The sequence below is a fragment of the Gymnoscopelus microlampas genome, assembly GCF_963454915.1.
Source record: "Gymnoscopelus microlampas genome assembly, chromosome: 8".
Lineage (NCBI taxonomy): Eukaryota > Metazoa > Chordata > Actinopteri > Myctophiformes > Myctophidae > Gymnoscopelus > Gymnoscopelus microlampas.
Window position 1 is genome coordinate 57290591 of NC_139945.1, and position 26621 is coordinate 57317211.

Sequence of the window (26621 nt, forward strand, 5' to 3'; positions counted from 1 at the left end):
ATGTGCAAAAATACAAGATAGCAACGCATTGCAGGCTTGCAGGCTTATGCAAAGGCTAAAATGTAATTAGATACCATGTTATGTAGACAGATGCCAGGCCATTGTTGACCTGGCATCCTATAGTTTGAATAGTTTCAATGTAGAGATTATAGATTTTTTGGGGGGATAGGGAGCTGTTAGACTGATGATTCTTGGTTTACATACAGTATGATCCTAGATTACTATGCATTTGATGTATTACCTTGCTTACTGTAAATCGCTCTGGATTAAGAGCGTCTGCTAAATGCCTAAATGCCTAAATTGTAAATCACATTGTGAGCTTGTACAGTATATCGCCTATTTTAACTATTTTAAAATAGTCCCAGTCCCACACGTACAGTCCCAGTCGGCAAAGTGTCACCTGGTACTACCAGGTGACCAATTGACACTTATTTGCACAATATTATTTGCACAATGCACTGACAGACACATCTAAGAACTCTCAAACCCATAGAATCACTTTACAAACAGACATTAAAAACACTTGATCAAAAACCCAACCGTTACCACCATTGCCGTATAGTTCAAAAGTATAATTTATTTAATTTTGATAGCTTTAAACATTTTGCAGATGCCTGTCTCATTTTTAAGGTTTTAAATGGGCTTGCACCTCCACCACTAAAACAGTTCATAGAGCGAAGGGAGAGTGGTGACAGATCAACAAGGGCAACTACCAGAGGAGACTGTGAGGTACCATTCAGACGGAGTGTGTTGGTAAAACAGTCTTGTCTGTTAGAGCCCCCCATCACTGGAACAGTCTTCCTACCGAAGTAAGAGAGACCAACAACTTTCTAACCTTCAAATTCAACCTTAAAAGATGGCTAAAAGCTAACCAAATTTGTAATCATGAGTAAATTTCGCCTCCATTAATCACTGATGTGTCTCCTCCTATTTTACTGTATTGAACTATGTCTACTTGTTTTGTATAGTTGACAATGTCTCTTTTTGTATGGATAACTATACCACTTTTTTAACAGCCTGCCCAGGGACTACAGATGAAAATTAGCCAACTCTGGCTCATTTACATGGACGTGAATAACTGACATGTTGATCAATGTGCATTGTCCCTGTTAAATAAATAAATATAAATAAATGTGCACTGACAAGTGATTCTGACGTATATCTGCATGCTAATCGTCTATTTTCACTATTTCAAAAAAAAATGTTTTAGAGGGGGTCTGAAAATGGCTGTTTTCTGACCCCTGACCTCACTGGAAGGCCCGCCACTTTTCCAAATACACCTGTCTGGCTTAGCGGAGAGTGTGGCGTTGTAGAGGGGGTCTCCCTGAACGCGTGCGTATGTCACAAGTGCCGCCACAAATTCCTGTCTCGTGTCCAGCGCCCAATTTGTGAAGTCTATGCACTAAAAATGGCTGTTTTCTGACCCCTGACCTCACTGGACGGCCCGCCACTTTTCCAAATACACCTGTCTGGCTTAGCGGAGAGTGTGGCGTTGTAGAGGGGGTCTCCCTGAACGCGTGCGTATGTCACAAGTGCCGCCACAAATTCCTGTCTCGTGTCCAGCGCCCAATTTGTGAAGTCTATGCACTAAAAATGGCTGTTTTCTGACCCCTGACCTCACTGGACGGCCCGCCACTTTTCCAAATACACCTGTCTGGCTTAGCGGAGAGTGTGGCGTTGTAGAGGGGGTCTCCCTGAACGCGTGCGTATGTCACAAGTGCCGCCACAAATTCCTGTCTCGTGTCCAGCGCCCAATTTGTGAAGTCTATGCACTAAATATGGCTGTTTTCTGCCCCCTGACCTCACTGGACGGCCCGCCACTTTTCCAAATACACCTGTCTGGCTTAGCGGAGAGTGTGTCGTTGTAGAGGGGGTCTCCCTGAACGCGTGCGTATGTCACAAGTGCCGCCACAAATAGCTGTCTCGTGTCCAGCGCCCAATTTGTGAAGTCTATGCACTAAAAATGGCTGTTTTCTGACCCCTGACCTCACTGGAAGGCCCGCCACTTTTCCAAATACACCTGTCTGGCTTAGCGGAGAGTGTGGCGTTGTAGAGGGGGTCTCCCTGAACGCGTGCGTATGTCACAAGTGCCGCCACAAATTCCTGTCTCGTGTCCAGCGCCCAATTTGTGAAGTCTATGCACTAAAAATGGCTGTTTTCTGACCCCTGACCTCACTGGACGGCCCGCCACTTTTCCAAATACACCTGTCTGGCTTAGCGGAGAGTGTGGCGTTGTAGAGGGGGTCTCCCTGAACGCGTGCGTATGTCACAAGTGCCGCCACAAATTCCTGTCTCGTGTCCAGCGCCCAATTTGTGAAGTCTATGCACTAAAAATGGCTGTTTTCTGACCCCTGACCTCACTGGACGGCCCGCCACTTTTCCAAATACACCTGTCTGGCTTAGCGGAGAGTGTGGCGTTGTAGAGGGGGTCTCCCTGAACGCGTGCGTATGTCACAAGTGCCGCCACAAATTCCTGTCTCGTGTCCAGCGCCCAATTTGTGAAGTCTATGCACTAAATATGGCTGTTTTCTGCCCCCTGACCTCACTGGACGGCCCGCCACTTTTCCAAATACACCTGTCTGGCTTAGCGGAGAGTGTGTCGTTGTAGAGGGGGTCTCCCTGAACGCGTGCGTATGTCACAAGTGCCGCCACAAATAGCTGTCTCGTGTCCAGCGCCCAATTTGTGAAGTCTATGCACTAAAAATGGCTGTTTTCTGACCCCTGACCTCACTGGACGGCCCCGCCATTTTTCCAAATACACCTGTCTGGCTTAGCGGAGAGTGTGGCGTTGTAGAGGGGGTCTCCCTGAACGCGTGCGTATGTCACAAGTGCCGCCACAAATAGCTGTCTCGTGTCCAGCGCCCAATTTGTGAAGTCTATGCACTAAAAATGGCTGTTTTCTGACCCCTGACCTCACTGGACGGCCCGCCATTTTTCCAAATACACCTGTCTGGCTTAGCGGAGAGTGTGGCGTTGTAGAGGGGGTCTCCCTGAACGCGTGCGTATGTCACAAGTGCCGCCACAAATAGCTGTCTCGTGTCCAGCGCCCAATTTGTGAAGTCTATGCACTAAAAATGGCTGTTTTCTGACCCCTGACCTCACTGGACGGCCCGCCATTTTTCCAAATACACCTGTCTGGCTTAGCGGAGAGTGTGGCGTTGTAGAGGGGGTCTCCCTGAACGCGTGCGTATGTCACAAGTGCCGCCACAAATAGCTGTCTCGTGTCCAGCGCCCAATTTGTGAAGTCTATGCACTAAAAATGGCTGTTTTCTGACCCCTGACCTCACTGGACGGCCCGCCATTTTTCCAAATACACCTGTCTGGCTTAGCGGAGAGTGTGGCGTTGTAGAGGGGGTCTCCCTGAACGCGTGCGTATGTCACAAGTGCCGCCACAAATAGCTGTCTCGTGTCCAGCGCCCAATTTGTGAAGTCTATGCACTAAAAATGGCTGTTTTCTGCCCCCTGAGCTCACTGGACGGCCCGCCACTTTTCCAAATACACCTGTCTGGCTTAGCGGAGAGTGTGGCGTTGTAGAGGGGGTCTCCCTGAACGCGTGCGTATGTCACAAGTGCCGCCACAAATAGCTGTCTCGTGTCCAGCGCCCAATTTGTGAAGTCTATGCACTAAAAATGGCTGTTTTCTGACCCCTGACCTCACTGGACGGCCCGCCACTTTTCCAAATACACCTGTCTGGCTTAGCGGAGAGTGTGGCGTTGTAGAGGGGGTCTCCCTGAACGCGTGCGTATGTCACAAGTGCTGCCACAAATAGCTGTCTCGTGTCCAGCGCCCAATTTGTGAAGTCTATGCACTAAAAATGGCTGTTTTCTGACCCCTGACCTCACTGGACGGCCCGCCATTTTTCCAAATACACCTGTCTGGCTTAGCGGAGAGTGTGGCGTTGTAGAGGGGGTCTCCCTGAACGTGTGCGTATGTCAAAAGTGCTGGCGCCAACAGCCGTCTCCTGTCCAGTGTCCAGTATTGTCTGAAATTGGCACTTTTCTTACGTCAGGCCGCACTGGGCGGCCTGCCACTTTCTTTTTTTTTTTTTTACAAATTATCTCTCAAATGTTCACCAATATTCTCTACTGGTCTGTATCCATTTTCTATCAAGTTTAGGGGCGCTCAGTTATGGAGAAGTACACACACACACACACACACACACACACACACACACACACACACACACACACACACACACACACACACTAAAAATGTACTAATATTTCTCTATCTTTTTTTATGCTGTTTCCATGTTGTATATATGTTGTTAAATAATATAAATTTGTAATATTTTTTTTCTGATTACTTTTGTATTTGTATTGTATTTTAGTTTTTAAATACGTGAGATCAACTTTATAAACCCCAAATTCTTCTTTTTTTTTTATCTCGCTTGCACTATCTACTATTATTATTTGTAGCATATTTTGTGGTCTCTTTTATCATTGTTTATTTGCTTCTGCAATAAACAATATTATATCATCATCATTTTCCAAGAGTGACCTGGCCTAGAGTCATCATTATTACAACAATGGACAAACAATACAAAAACAATACATATATGTAACACACACAAATCAATATCCAGTTAAAGTGCAAAACAGTGCTAAGTGCACATTTAATGGGGGTCAATAGCCAATTTCAAACTGGAACAACCTGGCACTTAGAAGTGATCTAGTATAAGCCATTTAAAAAGACATAATGTACATCATAAATGTATTTTTTAAATACAATTGTGTCTTTCTTTTTTAAACTTGCCACTTAGAAGTGTTTTAGTATGAGCCATTTAAAAGGCATACATCATAAATGTATTTTTAAATTAGATTTGTGTCTTTTAAAAAACATAAAAAAATCACGCTCTTATTTTGAAGGCAACCGGAACCCTTATTTCTGCTAGCTCGAAAACCGGAAGTCCAATTTCTGCTGACGGAACGGAGCTGTGTGTGTGTGTGTGTGTGTGTGTGTGTGTGTGTGTGTGTGTGTGTGTGTGTGTGTGTGTGTGTGTGTGTGTGTGTGTGTGTGTGTGTGTGTGTGTGTGTGTGTGTGTGTGTGTGTGTGTGTGTGTGTGTGTGTGTGTGTGTGTGTGTGTGTGTGTGTGTGCGCGCGCGATGCGATACGTGTGCGCGCACTTCTCACACAGACAGTAGCTGCTCATTCCGCCTACCTGTAGGGTTGCCTCTTATTCCAAATAAATTACTAGGCGCCATCTGAAAAGTCCTTAATGCTGTACACAGCTTCCGACAACAACTCTAAAAGACGTTGTGATCCGCTGGTCCACTGGTTTAATTCATGTGCCGATACAGACGTCTTCGCATCTATCCAGCTGTAGCCTATTAAAGCTTGTTAAGACTCGTCCGAAAGTTTAACAAAGAGTAGTGTAACATTTTTAGTCAGAGGTTAAAACAAGCCAAAACAGTGACATAAGGTGAGCTGAGAGATGAAACAGGGACCCCCTTCTATATTGTATGACATTTTTACTTGGTCTGCTCTTTTTTCCCCTCTACACCTATATACCTCTTTGCCAAAAATAGCAGATCTACAAGCTTGTGAGCTTGTAGATCTGCTATTTTTGGCTTTAGTCCACCTCAGAAATGGGATGCTAGTGGTTAATGTAAAAAATATATCACACAAAGATTTGGTGGCCCCCCCTGTAGTAACTCTGAGGACCCCCTAGGGGTCCCGGACCCCCTGTTGAAGACCCCTGGACTAAAGTGACATAAGGTAAATTTCTCACCTTGAAAACAATTAAATGCAGACATGTCCTTCTATGTGTCTGAATGCGAAAACCTTATTTATTTGTTTTTGCTTTTAGTTCAAATAAGAAAATCATTTTGCATTAAGATAAGATTTTGTTAGTTAAAAAAGATTACCATTTTTAATAAATAATAATTTCAATAACTGATCTCAATATGGACCCATAATAAGTTTTGCCAAAATCATGCAGCTCTAACGGCTAACAGCAACAGCCATAACAGCAATGGTATTATGGTACAAATAAATAAATATAAATATAAATAAATGATATAGGCTACAGTAGTAGTATTCTTTTTAAAATTCTTCTTGTTTTTGTAATGACTTTAGGCCTTTCGTTGCATAGTTAGGGCATCAATATTATAGCTAGGGGTGTCACGATACGCCTAATCCACGATTCAATTCGACTTTCGATTTTAAGGTCACGATTCGATTCGATTTTCGATAAGATATATATTTTTAAAACATCCTTTTTTTCAGCTTTGAGGGCTATATGATTATTAATTTAGGCTATTGTCTTGATTTGTAAAGAAAAACACATGTTTCTCAATAAGTCCCTTTTATTTGAATAATATCAAATGAGAATGAGAATAACAAAAAGGGTTTTATGCACAACTGTCATTTTCAGATTCTTCTTTAAGATGAGTTAACAACAACATTCTTGTGAAGCTCTATAACTAAATAAAATCTAAGTACAAAGTTGAACATGTAAGAAAAAAGGATCCAAAGACAACTGTTATTTGGCTACATGTTCTTAAACATCTTAAAGTATGTTCACATTGTTTGAACAGATAAGAGCTTTAACAAACAAGAAATGTGAATAATAAGTTAAGCCAGGGGTCTTCAACAGGTTTTTTTTTTTTTTTTACCTTATCCCTCATCCCTTTTTTGAGGTGAACTTTAGCCAAAAATAGCAGATCTACAAGCTCACAACGCCTCGCGCTGTGAGGCGTTGTGAGCTTGTAGATCGGCTATTTTTGGCCGAGAGGTATTATAGAGGGGGAAAAGAGAAGACGGAGCAACTATCAATGTGCGCTGCGAGGCATTGTGAGCTTGCAGATCGGCTATTTTTGGCCGAGAGATATTAGGTGTGTAGAGGGGGAAAAGAGAAGACGGAGCAACTATCAATGTGGAGCATAATCGACAAACGGTAGCCGTTTTGTCAACAACGGCTCGGGTGCCCTCATAATTCACTGGGAAGCCAAAATATTGCCAGACTTTTGACTTAAAGGAAACGGGAGGGTTTTCCAATTCTTCCGTTTGTGTATCATCATTACCGTCGCTGGCTTCAGCAGTGGCCATGGTGAAATGTACAGACGCAACGCTACAGCGGTAACTCTCTCTGTCTCCTCCAAACTCCTCTGCGGTGTGCACTGTGTGTGGGTTTGTCGTGTCGTCTTTTTTTCCTCCCCCGTCGTAAGCACACATGCGCGATGCACAGAAAAACACAACAACAGCTCCAGCATGCATGGCTTCACCCGGACGTGCAATCGGATGTGCGCATGCGCGGGAGTATTTTTTTTTTTAACCCTTGAATCGCGATACGGCTTTTGATTTCGATACACTGTATCGTACGTCATTTTCGGTTCGGTTTCGATACGTATCGCGTATCGTGACACCCCTAATTATAGCCATATCATGATATTAGACTGGATATCGTCGTGATTGTGATTTTGGATATTGTACTATTATGATATGGCATAAGTGCTCTTTTCCTGGTTTAATCTTATTGGTACTCTGTATTGGCAAATACACAAAATTAAGTACTTGTACTTAGCCTGAAAAAAATCTAGTTAGAAAATAGAAAATCGGTAAAACCGGTATCGGCAGGTCAGACTTTAAAAAAAACTGAAATCGGTATCGCCAAGGATTTTCCAATCGGTGCATCTCTAACTCTACCTCTAAATGTGATATATGGCACTTTATTTTGTATCTTTTACTCAGCTGTTTGTTTCAGTTGTCTGAGTCAGAATGCAGGGATGCTTTGGCAGTGTTTCTGGCTAGATGGTTTTGAACCTCCCTGAAGCCGAATATACTGCATGCCTAAATGCAACGGATGTGCAATGATAGCGTTTTAAGCAGTAAAGATGTATACTGTATATCAGTAATAGAATGGGCTTCAATGTTAAAGCTCTTAGTTCTGAATTGAGCTCATCTCATACCCTGGGGTAAAATGTTTTGTTTCCTGGTTTAATTCATTCACCAGTCAGTATTCTTGGTTTTCCAGCTCCTCAGGCCATTGGTTAGCCAGTTTGATCCAGGGATAGCCAGTAGCTAAAATATCTGCATCAAAACACTTTATTACTTGAAGATGTTTGTTTTGTATTAATATTTTTGGTATGTGAGTGATACAGCACTTTACTTTGGTACTTTACTTAGAGTTGAATTAAAACTCAAAAGTATTCAACTAGTGTGTGGACATTCTATTCAAAGTTTTCAATTGTTTATTGTTTGTTGTTTTCAGACACTATTTTGTAAGTGCAGTGTACATGAACCATTTAATGATTTAGAAATTGGTAACTCAGGAAAACATAGAATATATTAAAAAAGAAGCATTATCGATCATTGCCATAGGGGAAAAAAAAAAACTACCTACCCATCCTTCCCACGAGGAAATAAAATAAAATAAAATTCCTTGCTACCCATCATTCCCACAAAAAAATTAAATAAAAAAAATCCCTACCTACTCAGCCCTAAAATGACAGCCAACCGGAAACCAAAGTTGTTGTTTTTTAGGCCTAACTGGTGGCTGGCTGACTGAAGGTTTTAGCGGTCCCAGGCGGCAAGGCCTAACCGCACCGGGAACAGCTGGGAGGCTGTCCGGGTACAACACCTTAGCAGCAGAAGATCAGGATGGAGGACTGGAACAGCGGCTCAGCTGGCAGGAAGAAGCGGTCCCAGGCAACAAGGCCTAACCGCACCGGGGAAGCTGGAGGCTTCCGGGTTGATTCTTCACAACAGCGCTGGACGGAGGTTGAGGTGTCCAGATCGAGGACTACCGATATCGGGAGGATCCATAACAGCCGTCAATATTGGCGTCCCAGTTCGTGCTAAAATGCACAAAAGTCCAAGAGTAGCACAGACAGTTGTAGTCTGTATTGGCCGCTGTGCATAAATCACAAGTTTAAAAAGATAAAATAGAATAAAAACTAATGGTGGAGAACGGAGAAGCGGCACACAACCAGCACCAGCGCCCTCTCACGTCCTCCCTCTCCTGACGTGATGACCATCTTGTGGGGCAAATCATTTTCAGTGTGATGTTGAGATCATTATCATTTGTTTGGGCAGACTTTGAGAGCATTGCCCATCTTTTTATACTGTGCCCAAAGAACACATAAACACGCTCTACAATGTCATAAAACTTTGATATCTCTTGTATCTCAACTGAATCATTAAGGGCCAGATTTAAGTTATGAGAAGCACAGTGTACATATACAGCTGTTGGCTCCTTTGCAGCTATCCGTGCTTGTACTCCTGAGTATATGCCACTCATGTTAGCGGCACCATCGTACCCCTGCCCTCTGCACTTTGACAGGTGTAATCCGTTGCTCTCAATAGACGATGTGATGTCATTAGTAAGCTGGGCTGCAGACGAGTCTGTGACTTCTCGAAATCCAAGGAATGATTCGTTGATCTTTACATTATTGGCAACACCGCGAGCGTCTCGCTCTATTGTGACATATCTATATACTTCACTCATTTGATCTATTTTTGCTATATCTTGGGTAGTGTCCATAATGACAGAAAAAAAATGGGGCTGCTCGAATTTCGTCCAGAATGTCATTTTTAACATGTTTTCCAAGGATGTCAATAATCTCATTTTGTATTGCTGGACTTAGGTACTTCAATGAGTGAGCTGGGCGATTTATTAGATCTTTTAGGACTGCATCATATTTTGCCATGAGCTCAATGATGGCCAGGAAATTCCCACTGTTTGCTTGGCCTATTGATTCCCGGTGTCCTCGAAAGGGCATGTTAGTTATTGCTAAACTAAGTGTAACATTTATCACACGGTCCAGTACCTGTCTCCAAAAGTTGGTCTCCAGTCTGATTTCTCTCTCCATGTCCTCGTCGATCGTTCCGTGCAAACGCCACCGGTCATATACTGTATCACACAAGCAGCGGTATGCATATCAGATGATTCATGTAGGTGAATTTTGTGGGATAAATTCTGCCATTTGTTTGTTCGCCATGTCTTGTTCTTAGCACCTAGTAATGAGCGATCTGCAAAGAGCCAACAGGTCTCACAGTAGGCTACATCTAGCTTGGATGAATAGCATAGCCAAGTCCGTGGTATCTCCAAACCAGACTTGGTTTTGCAGGTGTAATATGTGTAGAAAAAGACCGATTTTCCTGTTTGGGATCCCTCGGGAAAGGGCCAGTGGGCTTGCATGGCCCCATTGACATGGTATAACGTTTGACTTTTGAGTATACATTATCAGGGAAATGTCCCAAGTCAGTGGGGTATTTACTTGTAACTCGCTCTGGCGGCATGTCCTCCTCTTCAACTTCAACCCCTTCTTCCTCCATCTCCATCTCCTGGATCTCCATATCAATATCACGGGCTCCATCATCTGCATTGCCGTGGTTACCTGGCCCGCTGGTGCTAGCAGTCACAGTGGCAATCGGCTCATCTTCTGTCAAATCCACCACCACCGGGTCTGAGCTGCTAGTTGAGACAGGTGCCTCAGCCTCTGCTGTCTCTTCTTGTTCCCCCGCCTCGACCAGCTCATAACTGTCCTCTTTCTTTTTTAAGAAACCAAGTATTTTTGGAAGTTTAGCAATTTTTTTCTCTGCTTCTTTTAATTTACGCTTCTGAAAACCGCTTTTTTTGTTTCTGCTTCTCCATGTTGTTGTTGTTGTGTCTCTAGCCCATTTACACCTGTGAGTGACCACCTGTCTTACTCTTCCGTCTTCCGGTGTCTTTGTCCCCGCGGGGCGGTGTCTTTGTCCCCGCTGGGCGGGGCCTCCTCCCCTCATCCCATAAAATTAAGTGACAGTCATGGTCCGAATTTGAGATATTATGTTGCGACATAAAATCAACCTTGGTTAACAATTACAAATTTACAATGTTAAGGGGCCCACCCAGGTTTATTATTATTATTATTATTTTTTATTTTTATTTTATTTTTTCCATGGTGGGGATGTGCCCCTAACGTCATGGGCCCCAACGCAATCGCGTTGTCTGCGTGTCGGTAGTGACGCCCCTGTCTTGACTGTGCAACAACTGTACTGTTATGTACATAACAAAACGGTTAAAGTATTCAATCAAATAAAAAAGATACTGAATATAAAACATATTAAAAAAAATCTCTGTAAACAGTACACTGTAGGCAGAGTGCTGATATAAAATCAAAATGTGTTACATTTCCTGTAAACAAACTACAGTAGCAGCAACAATAAAGTTATCTCAATTAAAGAGCGTGCATTCTTTGAACACTGCACAGCATTCACTTTGTGGTCTACAGTGTAGACTCTACACAGACACACACAGCTCTGTTGCAACTTGCAACATTAGAGAGCCTAGTAGGCTACATAAATTCACAGTTTATTCAAAGTGAGGAAAGTTAGCATCTCCACATGCTCTGGTGTGAGGCTGGCTCTGAGAGCATATATTCCCTGCTGCAGAGAAGATTCGTTCAGCCGGGGTGGATGTTGCAGGAATGCACAGAATAGATCTTGCCACCTTTGACAGTGTGGGAAAACTCTTCTCATTTTCTCGCCACCATTTGAGAGGGTCTCCCTTTTTGGCTAGAGGTGGCTCTTTGAAGTACCGCTGAACTTCATTCCTCACCATTTGGATCTTTTCGTCGTCCTGGGTTTCCTCTTCATCCGAGTTCTCATTCTGACTGTCAAGTCTGTCAAATCCAAGTATTTTTTGCCCTTTGGCATGTCAGGATCAGATAGAGTTGCAGTGACTGGCCAGCGCTGTTCCAGGAGTCTCTATCATGTAGAATGTACTTTTCCATCTTGTACTGACATCCTGGATCATCTTGTGATCTGGTGTGTTCATCTGCTGCTGTTTCACCTTCAGTTTTGTTGAGGCTTGCTCGGATTTATGGAAGTATTCCACCACGCATCTTGAGGCACCTACAGCTCTGGCGATGCTGGTATCTTTGAGGGCACTGTTAACTATGACCTGGAGTGTGTGACCATCGCAGCGGATAGAGGCCCATCCATGTTTTGCTTCCAGCTTTTGCATTGCTGCTATCATGTTGGAGGCGTTGTCATGAACTACTGCTTTTATTTTGGTAGGCAAGATGTCTAATTTTTTCACCACCTCCTCCGTCCATGTCACGATGTTCTCAGCAGTATGCCTCTCCTCCAGAGGCATGGTGGCCAGGTTCCGAGTCTTCATTTGCCAATCTTTGGTGATGAAATGGCAGGAAACTCCAAGGTATGACTCTGTGGCACGGCTGGTCCACGCATCAGCTGTCAGTGCGAGGGAGCTGCTGACATATTCTAACATCTCCTTTACCTTAAAAGATAGAGGTGATTTTAGTTAACATTTCAAGGGCAGAGAGTGAGACATTAACCCAAACATTAAACATATGTTTTAGATGTGTTTACATTATTGCAGCCATGTTGTTATTTATTCTAAATACATTCATGAATCAGCAATCTTAATAGTGTTTCTTAATTCTGTTATGAAATATATAATTGCTTAAATTAAATATTTGTGTGTGTGTGTTATCAACTTCCTCCAGAAAGGTTGTGTTATATTTCTTCTCCATCAACTTGGTGAAGTTAGGTCTTGATGGCAGGTGTAGTCAGGGTTGAACTCATGAATAATTTTTTAAACCCTTCACCATCCACCATGGAGATGGGCCTCATGTCGTTGACCAACATGTTTAGTACTGACTGGGTGAGGACGGTTGCTTGTTGTGGAGTACATGTCTGCCTCTTTTGCACATAGGCATCCATGGCACCTTTACTCTTCTTGTGACTGCATACATTTGATTAAAAAAAGGAAAGACATTTGTCAAGCTAAATTGTAACATTTCTCTAGTACACTCAACTTGTATTATTATTATTGTCTCCGCCAGGCCGAAAGGCATGGCGAGAGAGTATGTTTTACCCTCCGTCCGTGTGTCCGTCCGTCCGTCCGTGTGTTACCAGCTAATCTCCGGCACCGTTGGCCCGGTCGCTGCGAAACTTTGCACACACACTCCCTGGATGCCAATTCAGAACCTCTGCCTCAAATTTTTCATATGGGCCTGTTATAGCGCCACCTGGAGGCCGATTTGTGCAAAACCCATTTTTTGTATATTACTCCTACAGATTTTATCCCTGGATGCCAATTCAGAAACTCTGCCTCAAATTTTTCACATGGGCCTGTTATAGCGCCACCAGGAGGCCGATTTGTGCAAAACCTATTTTTTCACATTACTCCTACAGTTTTTAACCAAACGTCATGCAAATCGGTACACAGTATCTCTATAGTCATGTGATCAACCCTGATCTGTCCGATTTCCCTTATTACATCCTCATTGGTTAAGGTTGCCATCCAAAGTTTGCAGGATTGGTCCGTTTTGAACAAACTGCCTCAAACCATGAACGCAGCTTGCGATTTCCGTGAAATTTCACACGCACATTCCCACTAGGCCGAGGAAGAAATGCCACCCTTTTCACATTGGCCTGTTATAGCGCCACCAGCAGGTCTAATTTAGCAAAACACATTTTTGGAACAAAATGCCTCAAATCATGAATGCAGTGTCCGATTGCTGTGAAAGACCTAAGAATAAATGGCACCATTTTCACATTGGCCTATTATAGCGCCACCAGGAGGCCAGAATAACGTACCTGACCTGGCGGAGACCTGTGCTCCGAGGAGCACTTTTTCTAGTTCATTCTCATTTTATTTTACATTAAAATACATTCTAGTCATTTCATATTGTTGATTCTATAATCCTGCACGCAGGTATAGAGGCAGAGAAGACGTAGATGTCTTGGCTTTAATGTGCAGGGCTGCGTGCTATACAGTGTAGCCAGATTCTGTGAGAGAAACAAGCAACCACGTCTAGGAAAACAAGCCCAAAAGAAGCGACTAATTCCCACATTGAGCACTTAATACGTAGTACTTAAACCTACTGTATATACATCGGCTATTTGAAAATAGCAGATCTACAAGCTCATAACGTGTCGCATCGTGAGCGACACGTTGTGAGCTTGTAGATCTGCTATTTTCAATAAAATCTTAAAAAGCTTATAATAAGCAGATCTGGCAACACTGATGCTAAAGCCTGGTTTCTATTTACTGCTTAGCGCTCGGATCCGGTCTAGAGCCCGCATACTGTATCCGGTAATTACACATACATATACACGCACGTAGTGTTTCCGCCTCAGACCGGATCAGCAGCCTGCTAAGTGAATTGATCACGTCCTAGCATTCATGTTTCTAATAGAGCAATAAATAGACTGACTGGACCTGAACCCTGACCAGTACTGAACGGTGAAAAGAAACCAGGCTTTTAGTCAGGGGATATTAAAAAAGTCTTGGAATAAATTCCTTACCAAAAAAAATCTTCACCAATGTGTTTGTAAAGGTGTCTAGTAACACATCTCACAAAGACTGAAATTCAGTATCCCTAGGAGAATTTTTGACAGCTCCTTAAAGTTGGGGTACCATCCATAACCTTGGTTAAAAAAAATCCCCCAAAAAAAAATCTAAATTTAATTCTGTTTTAAGTAGCATGTGAGGTGTCAAACTAGGGTGTTTTTATGATTCTGAACCCATTGCAAGCATTTGTTTTGCACCAAAACCACTCCTTGGGCTAAAAACGGCCCAATCTCAATGGGCTTTTTACACAAAAAGTATACCTGGCTATGGCCATTTTTAGCCCAAGGAGTGGTTTTGGTGCAAAACAAATGCTTACAATGGATTCAGAATCATAAAAACACCCTAGTTTGACCCCTCACATGCTACTTAAAACAGAATTAAATTTTGACTTTTTTTTTTTTTTTTTTTTTAACCAAGGTTATGGATGGTACCCTAACTTTAATGAGCTGTCGAAAATTCTCCTAGGGATACTGAATTTCAGTCTTTGTGAGATGTGTTACTAGACACCTTTACAAACACATTGGTGAAGATTTTTTTTGGTAAGGAATTTATTCCAAGATTGGAAAATATTCTGCTAATATCCCCTGACTATTTCCGCAGTGGAAAGTTAATTTTAAATGTTAAAAGCCAAGACAACTCTGTCTTATATAGGCAAGCCCACAAGCTAACTTACCGAGGCGATCTTCATCCGTCTCCAAAGCTCCTATATGCTTTCTCCTCAGATGCTCATTCATTGAGCTCGTGCTCCCGTGCCAAGCAAAGTCCGCCTTGCAAAGTTTGCAGGTCATTTTTTTCTTATCTTTGTTCAGAGTGAAATTCTCCCAGCCTTTTGATCTTTTGTTGCGATCGCAAGACGCTACTGTAGCAGCTGCACTAGTGGACGCCGCCATTATGCTAGCCGGCTTGTTGTCAGCTGCGGTCGCTATTGCGCAACTCTCAAGGAGGAATAGACTGCGCGTCTCCCCTTATGATTTGCAGCATTTACATTATATTACATTTAATGTCAGGAAACACTCGCGATTCGTTGTCGATTAATAATCGATGATCAAATTCGTTGGCAACAAATGTATTAATCGATTTTAAATTGATTTATCGATTAGTTGTTGCAGCCTTAGTGTGTGTGTGTGTGTGTGTGTGTGTGTGTGTGTGTGTGTGTGTGTAGTTGTTGCAGCGTGTGTGTGTGTGTGTGTGTGTGTGTGTGTGTGTGTGTGTGTGTGTGTGTGTGTGTGTGTGTGTGTGTGTGTGTGTGTGTGTGTGTGTGTGTGTGTGTGTGTGTGTGTGTGTGTTCAAACGCACACACATGTAACATGTCGACATAATGACTATCTGTTTCTGTAGCTGTAGTGCGTTGCAATTGCATGATGTTGGTGTTTGGTTTCTCCGTGACATGATGATTAGTTTGCATGAGAAAATAGTGCTTCTCCAGTCAACGTGTTGTTCGTAGCATTAGTTGCAGTCAACACACCAGTGGAATGCTTATGGCGCCGCAGCGTGACGAGATTAGTAAAAAGGGGTAAAAAAAAAAAGGGGGGGTTGTCATCAGCAGAAAAAAAAGGGGTTGTCGGTATCAGCAGAGTAGCATGCGGTACAGATGCACGGATTACGGTTTTAGCCGCGGTTGCCGCAGTGAACCGCAGTTTGGTTGGATTTGGGTCAATCAAATATAATAATGAATTAATATTGGATAAACCGCGGGTGAAATAATGCGGGAATGAAATTAATGATATCAATCTATAGGCCTATTATAGCTTTTAAAAAACACAAAATCTCAACGTGTGTGCGTTTGTAATATTTTAATATTACGTCATTTTACATCAGTCACAAATTAGCCGCCTACTGCACGTTGCTTTTCCGGCAAGGGGTCTTTGTACCGGCGGCAGCCAGTGTTGCCAGATTTTGCAAGAGAAATAAGAAGCCAGGTCTATGAAAACAAGCGCCAAATTACCCCAAAAGTCGCTTATAAAACACAGACATGGCAACAAAGTTGAAAGCGAAATTAAAGTAAATGAAACTTCAAGCTTCGTCTTGTTGTTACCATAGATATGGTGCAGTCACTACATTGTGACAGACAGTGGTGAGTAGCATTGTGTATAAAAAAAACTAACGTTAGGAAAATAATAATTTGAGGCGGTTGGTGCGGATTTAGAAATAGGATGGTATAATTAACGCGGGTGGATAATGAACATGTATATGCAGATTTGGGTGACGATAAACCCTATCCGTGCATCTCTAGCACACGGGAGTCTGTCCCCGTTCCAATGCGCTAGACCCCTGGGAGCGCCACACCTATCCTTAGCTCCCAGTACTGACCACACGACTTACCGCACCCAAGCCCTGCTACTCATGCGCTGAGTTGGCGGTGCATCGGCGGTGGATCGAACCCATGACCTTGTGGTCTGAAGGCGAGAGCTCTACCGACTGAGCTACCCAGACACTGTGAGCTTGTACACCTGTTTAGCCAAATCCTGACGATAATGTCATTGGAGCACATGCAGAAGTAAAAAAATATGGGGGGAAATTGCAAACATTTTGTGATTTATTTTGAAGTGGAGACACATGTGAAGGTGGAAAAGAAAGTAGATGATGCTGTAGGCAGAGCCATGAGCGATTTTTGTAGCAAGTTGGGAGAGAATTGGACATCTGCTTTGGGCGCTGATCTGTACCTAGTTTTTGTACAGACGGGTACATGCAGCAGGCTTGAATTAGGTAGCATGATTATAGTTTTTACACCAGCTCACAACACTCTACAACAGTTTGATTTGATTAAAATGTGATTTTGATTGAACAGAAAACTACCACTGCATTGTTGAAGCTCTTCAGTTATGTTCTCTGTGATATGTAAGGTAGCTGAATGATAACTAAAAGTTCTTTGTAATGGTGATTTCAGACCACTACATTATCAAGAGACGGACCCCCAAAAGCTATTCAACATTGTCAGAGGACCAGCGAGAAATGGACCAGGGATGTGGACTGCTTGATGCAAGGCTGAAACCTGTAGTAAAGTTGTACAGAATAGGTATGTATTATATCTTACCGGTTGTTTAAACCTGTTGCAAAGTTGTACCCCCCCCCCCCCCCCCCAAATTATCTACGTGATCTATGAATTTGAATGGTTCGGGCCAAAGACACATGCCTTTTAAAAAGGATAGATGTATGGATTAGGAATTAAGCATTTTATTTTCAGTGGAAGTTCCTCCATACACCACAGCTATAAAAGAGAGGAAACACTTAATACATTTAGTGTTAAGTGTTTCCTCTCTTTGGTTGTCTAGGAAGTGACAACCGGAAATGGTTGAATTTGGTGGAAGTACTGCCCATGGAAATGACGTTGATGCTTTACAAATCTGTTAACATTCTCTGTGAATGAAACGAGTGTTGTGATTGGTCAAAAAATGTTGTTTCCGGGGGAAAACGCGCACGACGGAAGTCGTAACCGCTCAGGACTTCCTAGACACTCGCTGCTTTAGGTCGTGACCAGGCTCTTCTCTTCGCAGATGAGTGAGGCTGGGACCGAGGCTACATTTAGCGGAGATATGGACCTTTTTCTCAAGATCCTATCATTGGAGTGGAGGAAGTGACTTTTTTTGACTGGATTCACATCCGTCCATTCCATTTTACAGGGTCCTAGGATCATTCCTAAGTTGCGTTAGAGCGCCCCTGTGGGACTTTTTTATAATTTTTGGAAAAAACGGCTATTGCCGTTTTTTTGCACTCAATGTGTTAACACATTGATTGCCAAGATCGCATATATGCGTTCTTTCAAATCCATCGCTTGATTGCCGCAATTCAAAAGATTGCATATATGCGTTCTTTTGAATTTTCATTGTTTAATCTGTGATCGCGCTGTTCTGTGAATTTTTCATCATCAGTTTCGCTTTCTGTTTAGTTCAGACTCACCGGATTCCGGATCCATGACGCAGATTCCGTTTCCGGTTCTCGGAAGGCCTTTTTTAGGCATTTTAGGCGAGAATAGGGAAAAACACGTTTTTTCACACGGTATAAAAAACTAACGGAGAGCTCCAGTTCTATTTTCTTTAGTCTGGATGACGAACAGCCATCGTCGTCGTGTATCACATCGAACTGAAGCCCGATCGCCGATCTGCAAAAACGTCACATCCGGATATGACGTATGGAATGTTTGAGCCTGTTTGGGGGGGGGGGCGTTGAGCGAGTGAGAGATTGATCGAGGTGTCGATATGCTGCTCTCTGCTGGTCGATCTGCCGTATGTGTTTAAAACCGCAGCCAGACAAACTATTTGAATGACAAATTACAAAATAACAACAAAAAAACACGAAAATCGCTGGCACAGGGGTGAGTACATTATGAATGTCTGACAGTCAATTTGTTAATATAACTTTTTTTTTTTCTCTCATTTTATCTTTTCTATAGACTTCCTGCACCTCCTTAATGTGTGTAAAGAGGAAGTTTCCCTTGAACAGCAGGAACCACAACCTCCACAGATCAAAGAGGAACAGGAGGAGCTTCTTCAAAGACCAGGGGAGGCTGGTGGGTCAAGACCGACATTAGTAGCAGTGAAAAGGGAAGATGATGATGATGATAACAGAGAGACAAAGCCTGTAGCCAGCACCTGCATTGAACACATGAAAACACAAGCTGATGTAGAGCACTGTGGAACATCACAATCAACTAGTGATGACCAGCTCCTCTCTTCACACTGTTCTGAATCTGACAATGAAGACAGTGATGAGTGGGAGGAACAAACTCACCCTGTTAGGAGTTGCACAGGGAAAAAAAGGTTTAGTTGTACAGAATGTGGCAAATGTTTTGTTTCTAAGAGGGATCTAGAGAGACACATGATGACCCATACAGGGGAAAAGCCCTTTGCCTGTACAGTTTGTGGCAAAGGCTTTAATCGTAAGAGTCACATTAAAGGACACATGCTGACTCATAGAGGGGACAAGCCCTTCACTTGTGCAGTTTGTGGCAAAGGTTGTACACACAATGCTGACCTAAAAGAACACATGAGGACTCATACAGCGGAAAAGCCTTTTACTTGTAAAGTTTGTGGAAAAGGCTGCGTTACCTCAAGTACTCTTGAAACCCACATGAGGACTCATACAGGGGAAAAACCTAATACTTGTTCAGAATGTGGTAAATGGTTTGTTTCTAAGAGGGATCTAAAAAGACACATGATGACTCATACAGGGGAGAAGCCCTTTAGCTGTTCACTTTGTGGCAAAGGCTTTAATCGCATGACTCATCTAAAATCACACATGAGAACTCATGCTGCAAAAAAGCTCTTCACTTGTACATTTTGTGGCAAAAACTGTCATAGAATCCATAATCTTAAACTACACATGATGACTCATACAGGTGAAAAAAACTTCACCTGTGAGGTTTGTGGCAAAGGCTGCAGTCATAATGGTATGCTGAAATTACATCTAATGACTCATACCGGGGAAAAGCCCTTCACTTGTGCAGTTTGTGGCAAAGGTTGTACACAAAGGGGTAATCTAAAAGACCACATGAGGACTCATACAGGGGAAAAGCCTTTTACTTGTAAAGTCTGTGACAAAGGATTTGGTACTTCAAGTAGTCTTGCAACACACATGAGGACTCATACAGGGGAAAAACCTTTTACTTGTTCAGTATGTGGCAAATGTTTTGTTTCTAAGAGGGATCTAAAGAGACACACAATGACCCATACAGGGGAAAAGCCCTTTAGCTGTTCACTTTGTGGCAAAGGCTTTAATCGCATGGCTCATCTAAAATTACACATGAGAACTCATGCAGTGAAAAAGCTCTTCACTTGTACATGTTGTGGCAAAGACTGTCATGGAATCCATAATCTTAAACTACACATGAGTATACATACAGGAAACCTCCCTGTGTGTAAGGAGCAGGTTTCCCCTGACCAGCAGGATAGGAGCCCCAGTCTGGTCCTAGAGGAACCAGAGACTCCACAGACTAAAGAGAATCAGGAGCAGGTACGTCAAACACCAGAGGAGGCTGGTGGGACATTACCAGCAGTAAAATGTAAAGATGATTGTGATGAAAACGGAGAGACCGAGCCTGTAGCCAGCACCTCCACTAAACACATGAAAACACAAGCTGATGTAGAGGACCGTGGAACATCACAACCAGCTAGCGATGACCAGCTCCCCTCTTCACACTGTTCTGAATCTGACACTGAAGACAGTGATGAGTGGGAGGAACAAACTCGCCCCGTAAGGAGTTGCACAGGGAAAAAAAGGTTTAGTTGTACAGAGTGTGGCAAAGTGTTTAATCGAAAGGAAAGTTTGAAGAGGCACACAATAATTCACAAAGGTCAAAAACCCTTTAATTGTACGGTTTGTGAAAAAGTCTGCATTGATAAGGGTGATCTTAAAACACACATGAGGACTCATTCAGATGGAAAACGTAATACCTGTTCAGAATGTGGCAAATGTTTTGTTTCTAAGAGGGATCAAAAGAGACACATGATGACGCATACAGGGGAAAAGCCCTTTAATTGTACACTTTGTGAAAAAGGCTTTAATCGCATGAGTAATCTAAAATCACACATGAGTATACATACAGGGCACCTCCCTGTGTGTAAGGAGCAGGTTTCCCCTGACCAGTGGGAGAGGAGCCCCAGTCTGGTCCAAGAAGAACCAGAGCCTCCACAGACTAAACAGAATCAGGAGGAGGTACGCCAAACACCAGAGGAGGCTGGTAGGATATTACTAGCAGGAAATAGTAAAGATGATGATGAAAACAGAGAGACAGAGCCTATAGCCAGCACCTCCACTAAACACATGAAAACACAGGCTGATGTAGAGGACCGTGGAACATCACAACCAGCTAGCGATGACCAGCTCCCCTCTTCACACTGCTCTGAATCTGACACTGAAGACAGTGATGAGTGGGAGGAACAAACTCGCCCCGTAAGGAGTTGCACAGGGAAAAAAAGGTTTAGTTGTACAGAGTGTGGCAAAGTGTTTAATCGAGAGGAAAGTTTGAAGAGGCACACAATAATTCACAAAGGTCAAAAACCCTTTAATTGTACGGTTTGTGAAAAAGTCTGCATTGATAAGGGTGATCTTGAAACACACATGAGGACTCATTCAGATGGAAAACGTAATACCTGTTCAGAATGTGGCAAATGTTTTGTTTCTAAGAGGGATCTAAAGAGACACATGATGACGCATACAGGGGAAAAGCCCTTTACCTTTACACTTTGTGAAAAAGGCTTTAATCGCATGAGTAATCTAAAATCACACATGAGTATACATACAGGGCACCTCCCTGTGTGTAAGGAGCAGGTTTCCCCTGACCAGTGGGAGAGGAGCCCCAGTCTGGTCCAAGAGGAACCAGAGCCTCGACAGACTAAACAGAATCAGGAGGAGGTACGCCAAACACCAGAGGAGGCTGGTGGGATATTACTAGCAGGAAATAGTAAAGATGATGATGAAAACAGAGAGACAGAGCCTATAGCCAGCACCTCCACTAAACACATGAAAACACAGGCTGATGTAGAGGACCGTGGAACATCACAACCAGCTAGCGATGACCAGCTCCCCTCTTCACACTGTTCTGAATCTGACACTGAAGACAGTGATGAGTGGGAGGAACAAACTCGCCCCGTTAGGAGTTGCACAGGGACAAAAAGGTTTAGTTGTACAGAGTGTGGCAAAGTGTTTAATCGAAAGGAAAGTTTGAAGAGGCACACAATAATTCACAAAGGTCAAAAACCCTTTAACTGTACGGTTTGTGAAAAAGTCTGCATTGATAAGGGTGATCTAAAAAAACATATGAGGACTCACTTTACTTGCAAGGTTTGTGGCAAAGCCTTTGATCACACTGGTATTCTAAATAGACACATGAGGACTCATACAGGGGAAAAGCCCTTCACTTGTGAGATTTGTGGAAAAGGTTGTAGTCAAAATGGAGATCTGAAACTTCACCTAATGACTCATACCGGGGAGAAGCCCTTTGCTTGTACAGTGTGTGGCAAAGGCTTTAATCGCAAGGGTCACATTAGAAGACACATGATGACTCATACAGGGGAAAAGCCCTTCACTTGTGAGGTTTGTGGCAAAGGCTGCAGTCGAAATGGTATGCTGAAATTACATCTAATGACTCATACCGGGGAAAAGCCCTTCACATGTGCAGTTTGTGGCAAAGTTTTTACACAAAGGGTTAATCTAAAAGACCACATGAGGACTCATACAGGGGAAAAGCCTTTTACTTGTAAAGTCTGTGACAAAGGATTTGGTACTTCAAGTAGTCTTGCAACACACATGAGGACTCATACAGGGGAAAAACCTTTTACTTGTTCAGTATGTGGCAAATGTTTTGTTTCTAAGAGGGATCTAAAGAGACACACAATGACTCATACAGGGGAAAAGCCCTTTAGCTGTTCACTTTGTGGCAAAGGCTTTAATCGCATGACTCATCTAAAATTACACATGAGAACTCATGCAGTGAAAAAGCTCTTCACTTGTACATGTTGTGGCAAAGACTGTCATGGAATCCATAATCTTAAACTACACATGAGTATACATACAGGAAACCTCCCTGTGTGTAAGGAGCAGGTTTCCCCTGACCAGCAGGATAGGAGCCCCAGTCTGGTCCTAGAGGAACCAGAGACTCCACAGACTAAAGAGAATCAGGAGCAGGTACGTCAAACACCAGAGGAGGCTGGTGGGACATTACCAGCAGTAAAATGTAAAGATGATGGTGATGAAAACGGAGAGACCGAGCCTGTAGCCAGCACCTCCACTAAACACATGAAAACACAAGCTGATTTAGAGGACCGTGGAACATCACAACCAGCTAGCGATGACCAGCTCCCCTCTTCACACTGTTCTGAATCTGACACTGAAGATAGTGATGAGTGGGAGGAACAAACTCGCCCCGTAAGGAGTTGCACAGGGAAAAAAAGGTTTAGTTGTACAGAGTGTGGCAAAGTGTTTAATCGAAAGGAAAGTTTGAAGAGGCACACAATAATTCACAAAGGTCAAAAACCCTTTAATTGTACGGTTTGTGAAAAAGTCTGCACTGATAAGGGTGATCTTGAAACACACATGAGGACTCATTCAGATGGAAAACGTAATACCTGTTCAGAATGTGGCAAATGTTTTGTTTCTAAGAGGGATCTAAAGAGACACATGATGACGCATACAGGGGAAAAGCCCTTTACCTGTACTTTTTGTGAAAAAGGCTTTAATCGCATGAGTAATCTAAAATCACACATGTGTATACATACAGGGCACCTCCCTGTGTGTAAGGAGCAGGTTTCCCCTGACCAGTGGGAGAGGAGCCCCAGTCTGGTCCAAGAGGAACCAGAGCCTCCACAGACTAAACAGAATCAGGAGGAGGTACGCCAAACACCAGAGGAGGCTGGTGGGATATTACTAGCAGGAAATAGTAAAGATGATGATGAAAACAGAGAGACAGAGCCTATAGCCAGCACCTCCACTAAACACATGAAAACACAGGCTGATGTAGAGGACCGTGGAACATCACAACCAGCTAGCGATGACCAGCTCCCCTCTTCACACTGTTCTGAATCTGACACTGAAGACAGTGATGAGTGGGAGGAACAAACTCGCCCCGTTAGGAGTTGCACAGGGACAAAAAGGTTTAGTTTTACAGAGTGTGGCAAAGTGTTTAATCGAAAGGAAAGTTTGAAGAGGCACACAATAATTCACAAAGGTCAAAAACCCTTTAACTGTACGGTTTGTGAAAAAGTCTGCATTGATAAGGGTGATCTAAAAAATCATATGAGGACTCATACAGGGGGAACGCCTTTTACTTGTAAAGTTTGTGGAAAAGGCTGTGTTACCCCGAGTACTCTTGAAACACACATGAGGACTCATTCAGGTGGAAAACGTAATATGTGTTCAGAATGTGGCAAATGTTTTGTTTCTAAGAGGGATCTAAAGAGACACATGATGACGCATACGGGGGAAAAGCCCTTTACCTGTACACTTTGTGGCAAAGGCTTTAATCGCACAAGTCATCTAAAATCACATATGAGAACTCATGCAGCGAAAAAGCTCTTCACTTGTACACTTTGTGGCAAAGACTGTCATAGAACCCAGAATCTTGAACTACACACGAGTATGCATTCAGGGCACCTCCCTGTGTGTAAGGAGCAGGTTTCCCCTGACCAGCAGGAGAGGAGCCCCAGTCTGGTCCAAGAGGAACTAGAGCCTCCACAGACTAAAGAGAATCAGGAGGAGGTGCGTCAAACACCAGAGGAGGCTGGTGGGAAATTACTAGCAGTAAATAGTAAAGATGATGATGAAAACAGAGAGACAGAGCCTATAGCCAGCACCTCCACTAAACACATGAAAACACAAGCTGGTGTAGAGGATTGTGGAACACCACAACCAACTAGTGATGACCAGCTCCCCTCTTCACACTGTTCTGAATCTGACACTGAAGACGGTGATGAGTGGGAGGAACAAACCCGCCCTGTTAGGAGTTGCACAGGGACACAAAGGTTTAGTTGTACAGAGGGTGGCAAAATGTTTAATCGAAAGGAGAGTTTGAAGGGGCACACAATAATTCATAAAAGCAAAAAAAACTTTACTTGTGCAGTTTGTGAAAAAGTCTGTATTGATAAGGGTGATCTAAAAAAACATATGAGGACTCACTTTACTTGCAAGGTTTGTGGCAAAGCCTTTGATCACACTGGTATTCTAAATAGACACATGAGGACTCATACAGGGGAAAAGCCCTTCACTTGTAAGATTTGTGGAAAAGGTTGTAGTCAAAATGGAGATCTGAAACTTCACCTAATGACTCATACCGGGGAGAAGCCCTTTGCTTGTACAGTGTGTGGCAAAGGCTTTAATCGCAAGGGTCACATTAGAAGACACATGATGACTCATACAGGGGAAAAGCCCTTCACTTGTGAAGTTTGTGGCAAAGGATTTATACTCAAAGCTGAACTTCAAACACACATGAGGACTCATACAGGGGAAAAGCCTTTTACCTGTAACATTTGTGGGAAAGGCTATGTTTCCTCAAGTATTCTTAAAACACACATGAGGACTCATACAGGGGAGAAGCCCTACACTTGTGATATTTGTGGCAAAGGCTGCAGTCAAAATAGTGATCTTAAACTACACCTAATGACACATACTGGGGAAAAGCCCTTCACTTGTACAGTTTGTGGCAAAGGCTTTAATCGTAAGGGTCACATTAAAAGACACATGATGACTCATACAGGGGATAAGCTCTTCACCTGTGCAGTTTGTGGCAAAGGCTGTAGACTCAATGCTGATCTTGAAGTACACATAAGGACTCATACAGGGGAAAAGCCATTTACTTGTAACGTTTGTGGCAGAGGCTGTGCTACCTCAGGTAGTCTTGCAACACACATGAGGACTCATACAGGTGAAAAACCCTTTACTTGTTTAGTGTGTGGTAAATGTTTTGGTCCTAAAAGGGATCTGAAGAGACACATGATGACTCACACAGGGGAAAGGCCCTTCACCTGTACAGTTTGTGGTAAAGGCTTTACAGAAAATAGTCACTTAAAAACACACTTGAAGATTCATACAAAGGGAAAGCTCTATAAAAGGACTAATATAGAGGAAAAACCTTTTACTTGTAAAGTTTGTGGCAAAAGCTTTATTTCCACAAGTATTCTAAAAACACATATGATGACTCATACTGGCGAAAAATGCTTTACATGTTTAGTTTGTGGCAAAGGTTTTGGTTCAAAGAGTGAACTAAAAAGACACACAATGACTCATTCAGGCGAAAAGCCCTTTACCTGTGCCGTTTGTGGCAAAGGCTGTCGTCGCATTACTCATCTAAAATCACATATGAGGACGCATAAAGAGACAAAGCTCTTTACTTGTGAAGTTTGTGGCACAAGCTTTGTTCACGATGATGAACTAAAAAAACACATGAGGACTCATGCAGGAGCGGGAATGCTTTAGTTGCAGTTTGCGGCAAATGCTTTGATTAAAAAGAAAATCGTAGATAATTTCGCGAGCCAAACTGCCTCCCATAATTTTGTGTGATACCTTTCTTGAAACTACATATAATGGGACTTTGTTCATTCAAAGAATTATACCCATTTGTTTACACCTGTACTTGTGATATGATAATAAAATTGAATCTGATGGACTATCAAATGTTTGAGTTTTTTTTTTCTTTTTTTCCCTGCTGCTCATGTTTTGTTATTACTTGCAGCTAATATGATTATTTTGTCTGTATTTCTTAGGATTGTAAATGTTATATTGACTAATTTAAATCACTGACTGAACTAAGAAAAACATGTATCCCGTAATGTGGGAGCTCTTCTGCATGAGAACACGAGGGGTTCAGGGAACACTCTTTTTAAAG

General features: G+C 42.9%; 1 protein-coding gene and 1 long non-coding RNA gene across 2 annotated transcripts in view; both read left to right on the forward strand.

Annotated features, from left to right (window-relative positions):
* Positions 1-19887, forward strand: part of LOC311050349 — a 59744-nt gene extending 39857 nt beyond the window's left edge. Inside the window, exons 2-3 of the long non-coding RNA XR_014601288.1 lie at positions 17196-17324; positions 18699-19887. This is a non-coding gene — a long non-coding RNA (uncharacterized lncRNA). The remainder of the gene's footprint in view (positions 1-17195; positions 17325-18698) is intronic.
* Positions 19888-23863: 3976 nt separating this feature from the next.
* On the forward strand, positions 23864-26252 carry LOC311051175 (uncharacterized protein). The gene has a single exon (XM_084065594.1). The coding sequence runs from the start codon at positions 24038-24040 to the stop codon at positions 26210-26212; it is 2175 nt and encodes a 724-aa protein (XP_083921720.1). The 5' UTR covers positions 23864-24037; the 3' UTR covers positions 26213-26252.
* The last annotated feature ends 369 nt before the right edge of the window (positions 26253-26621 follow it).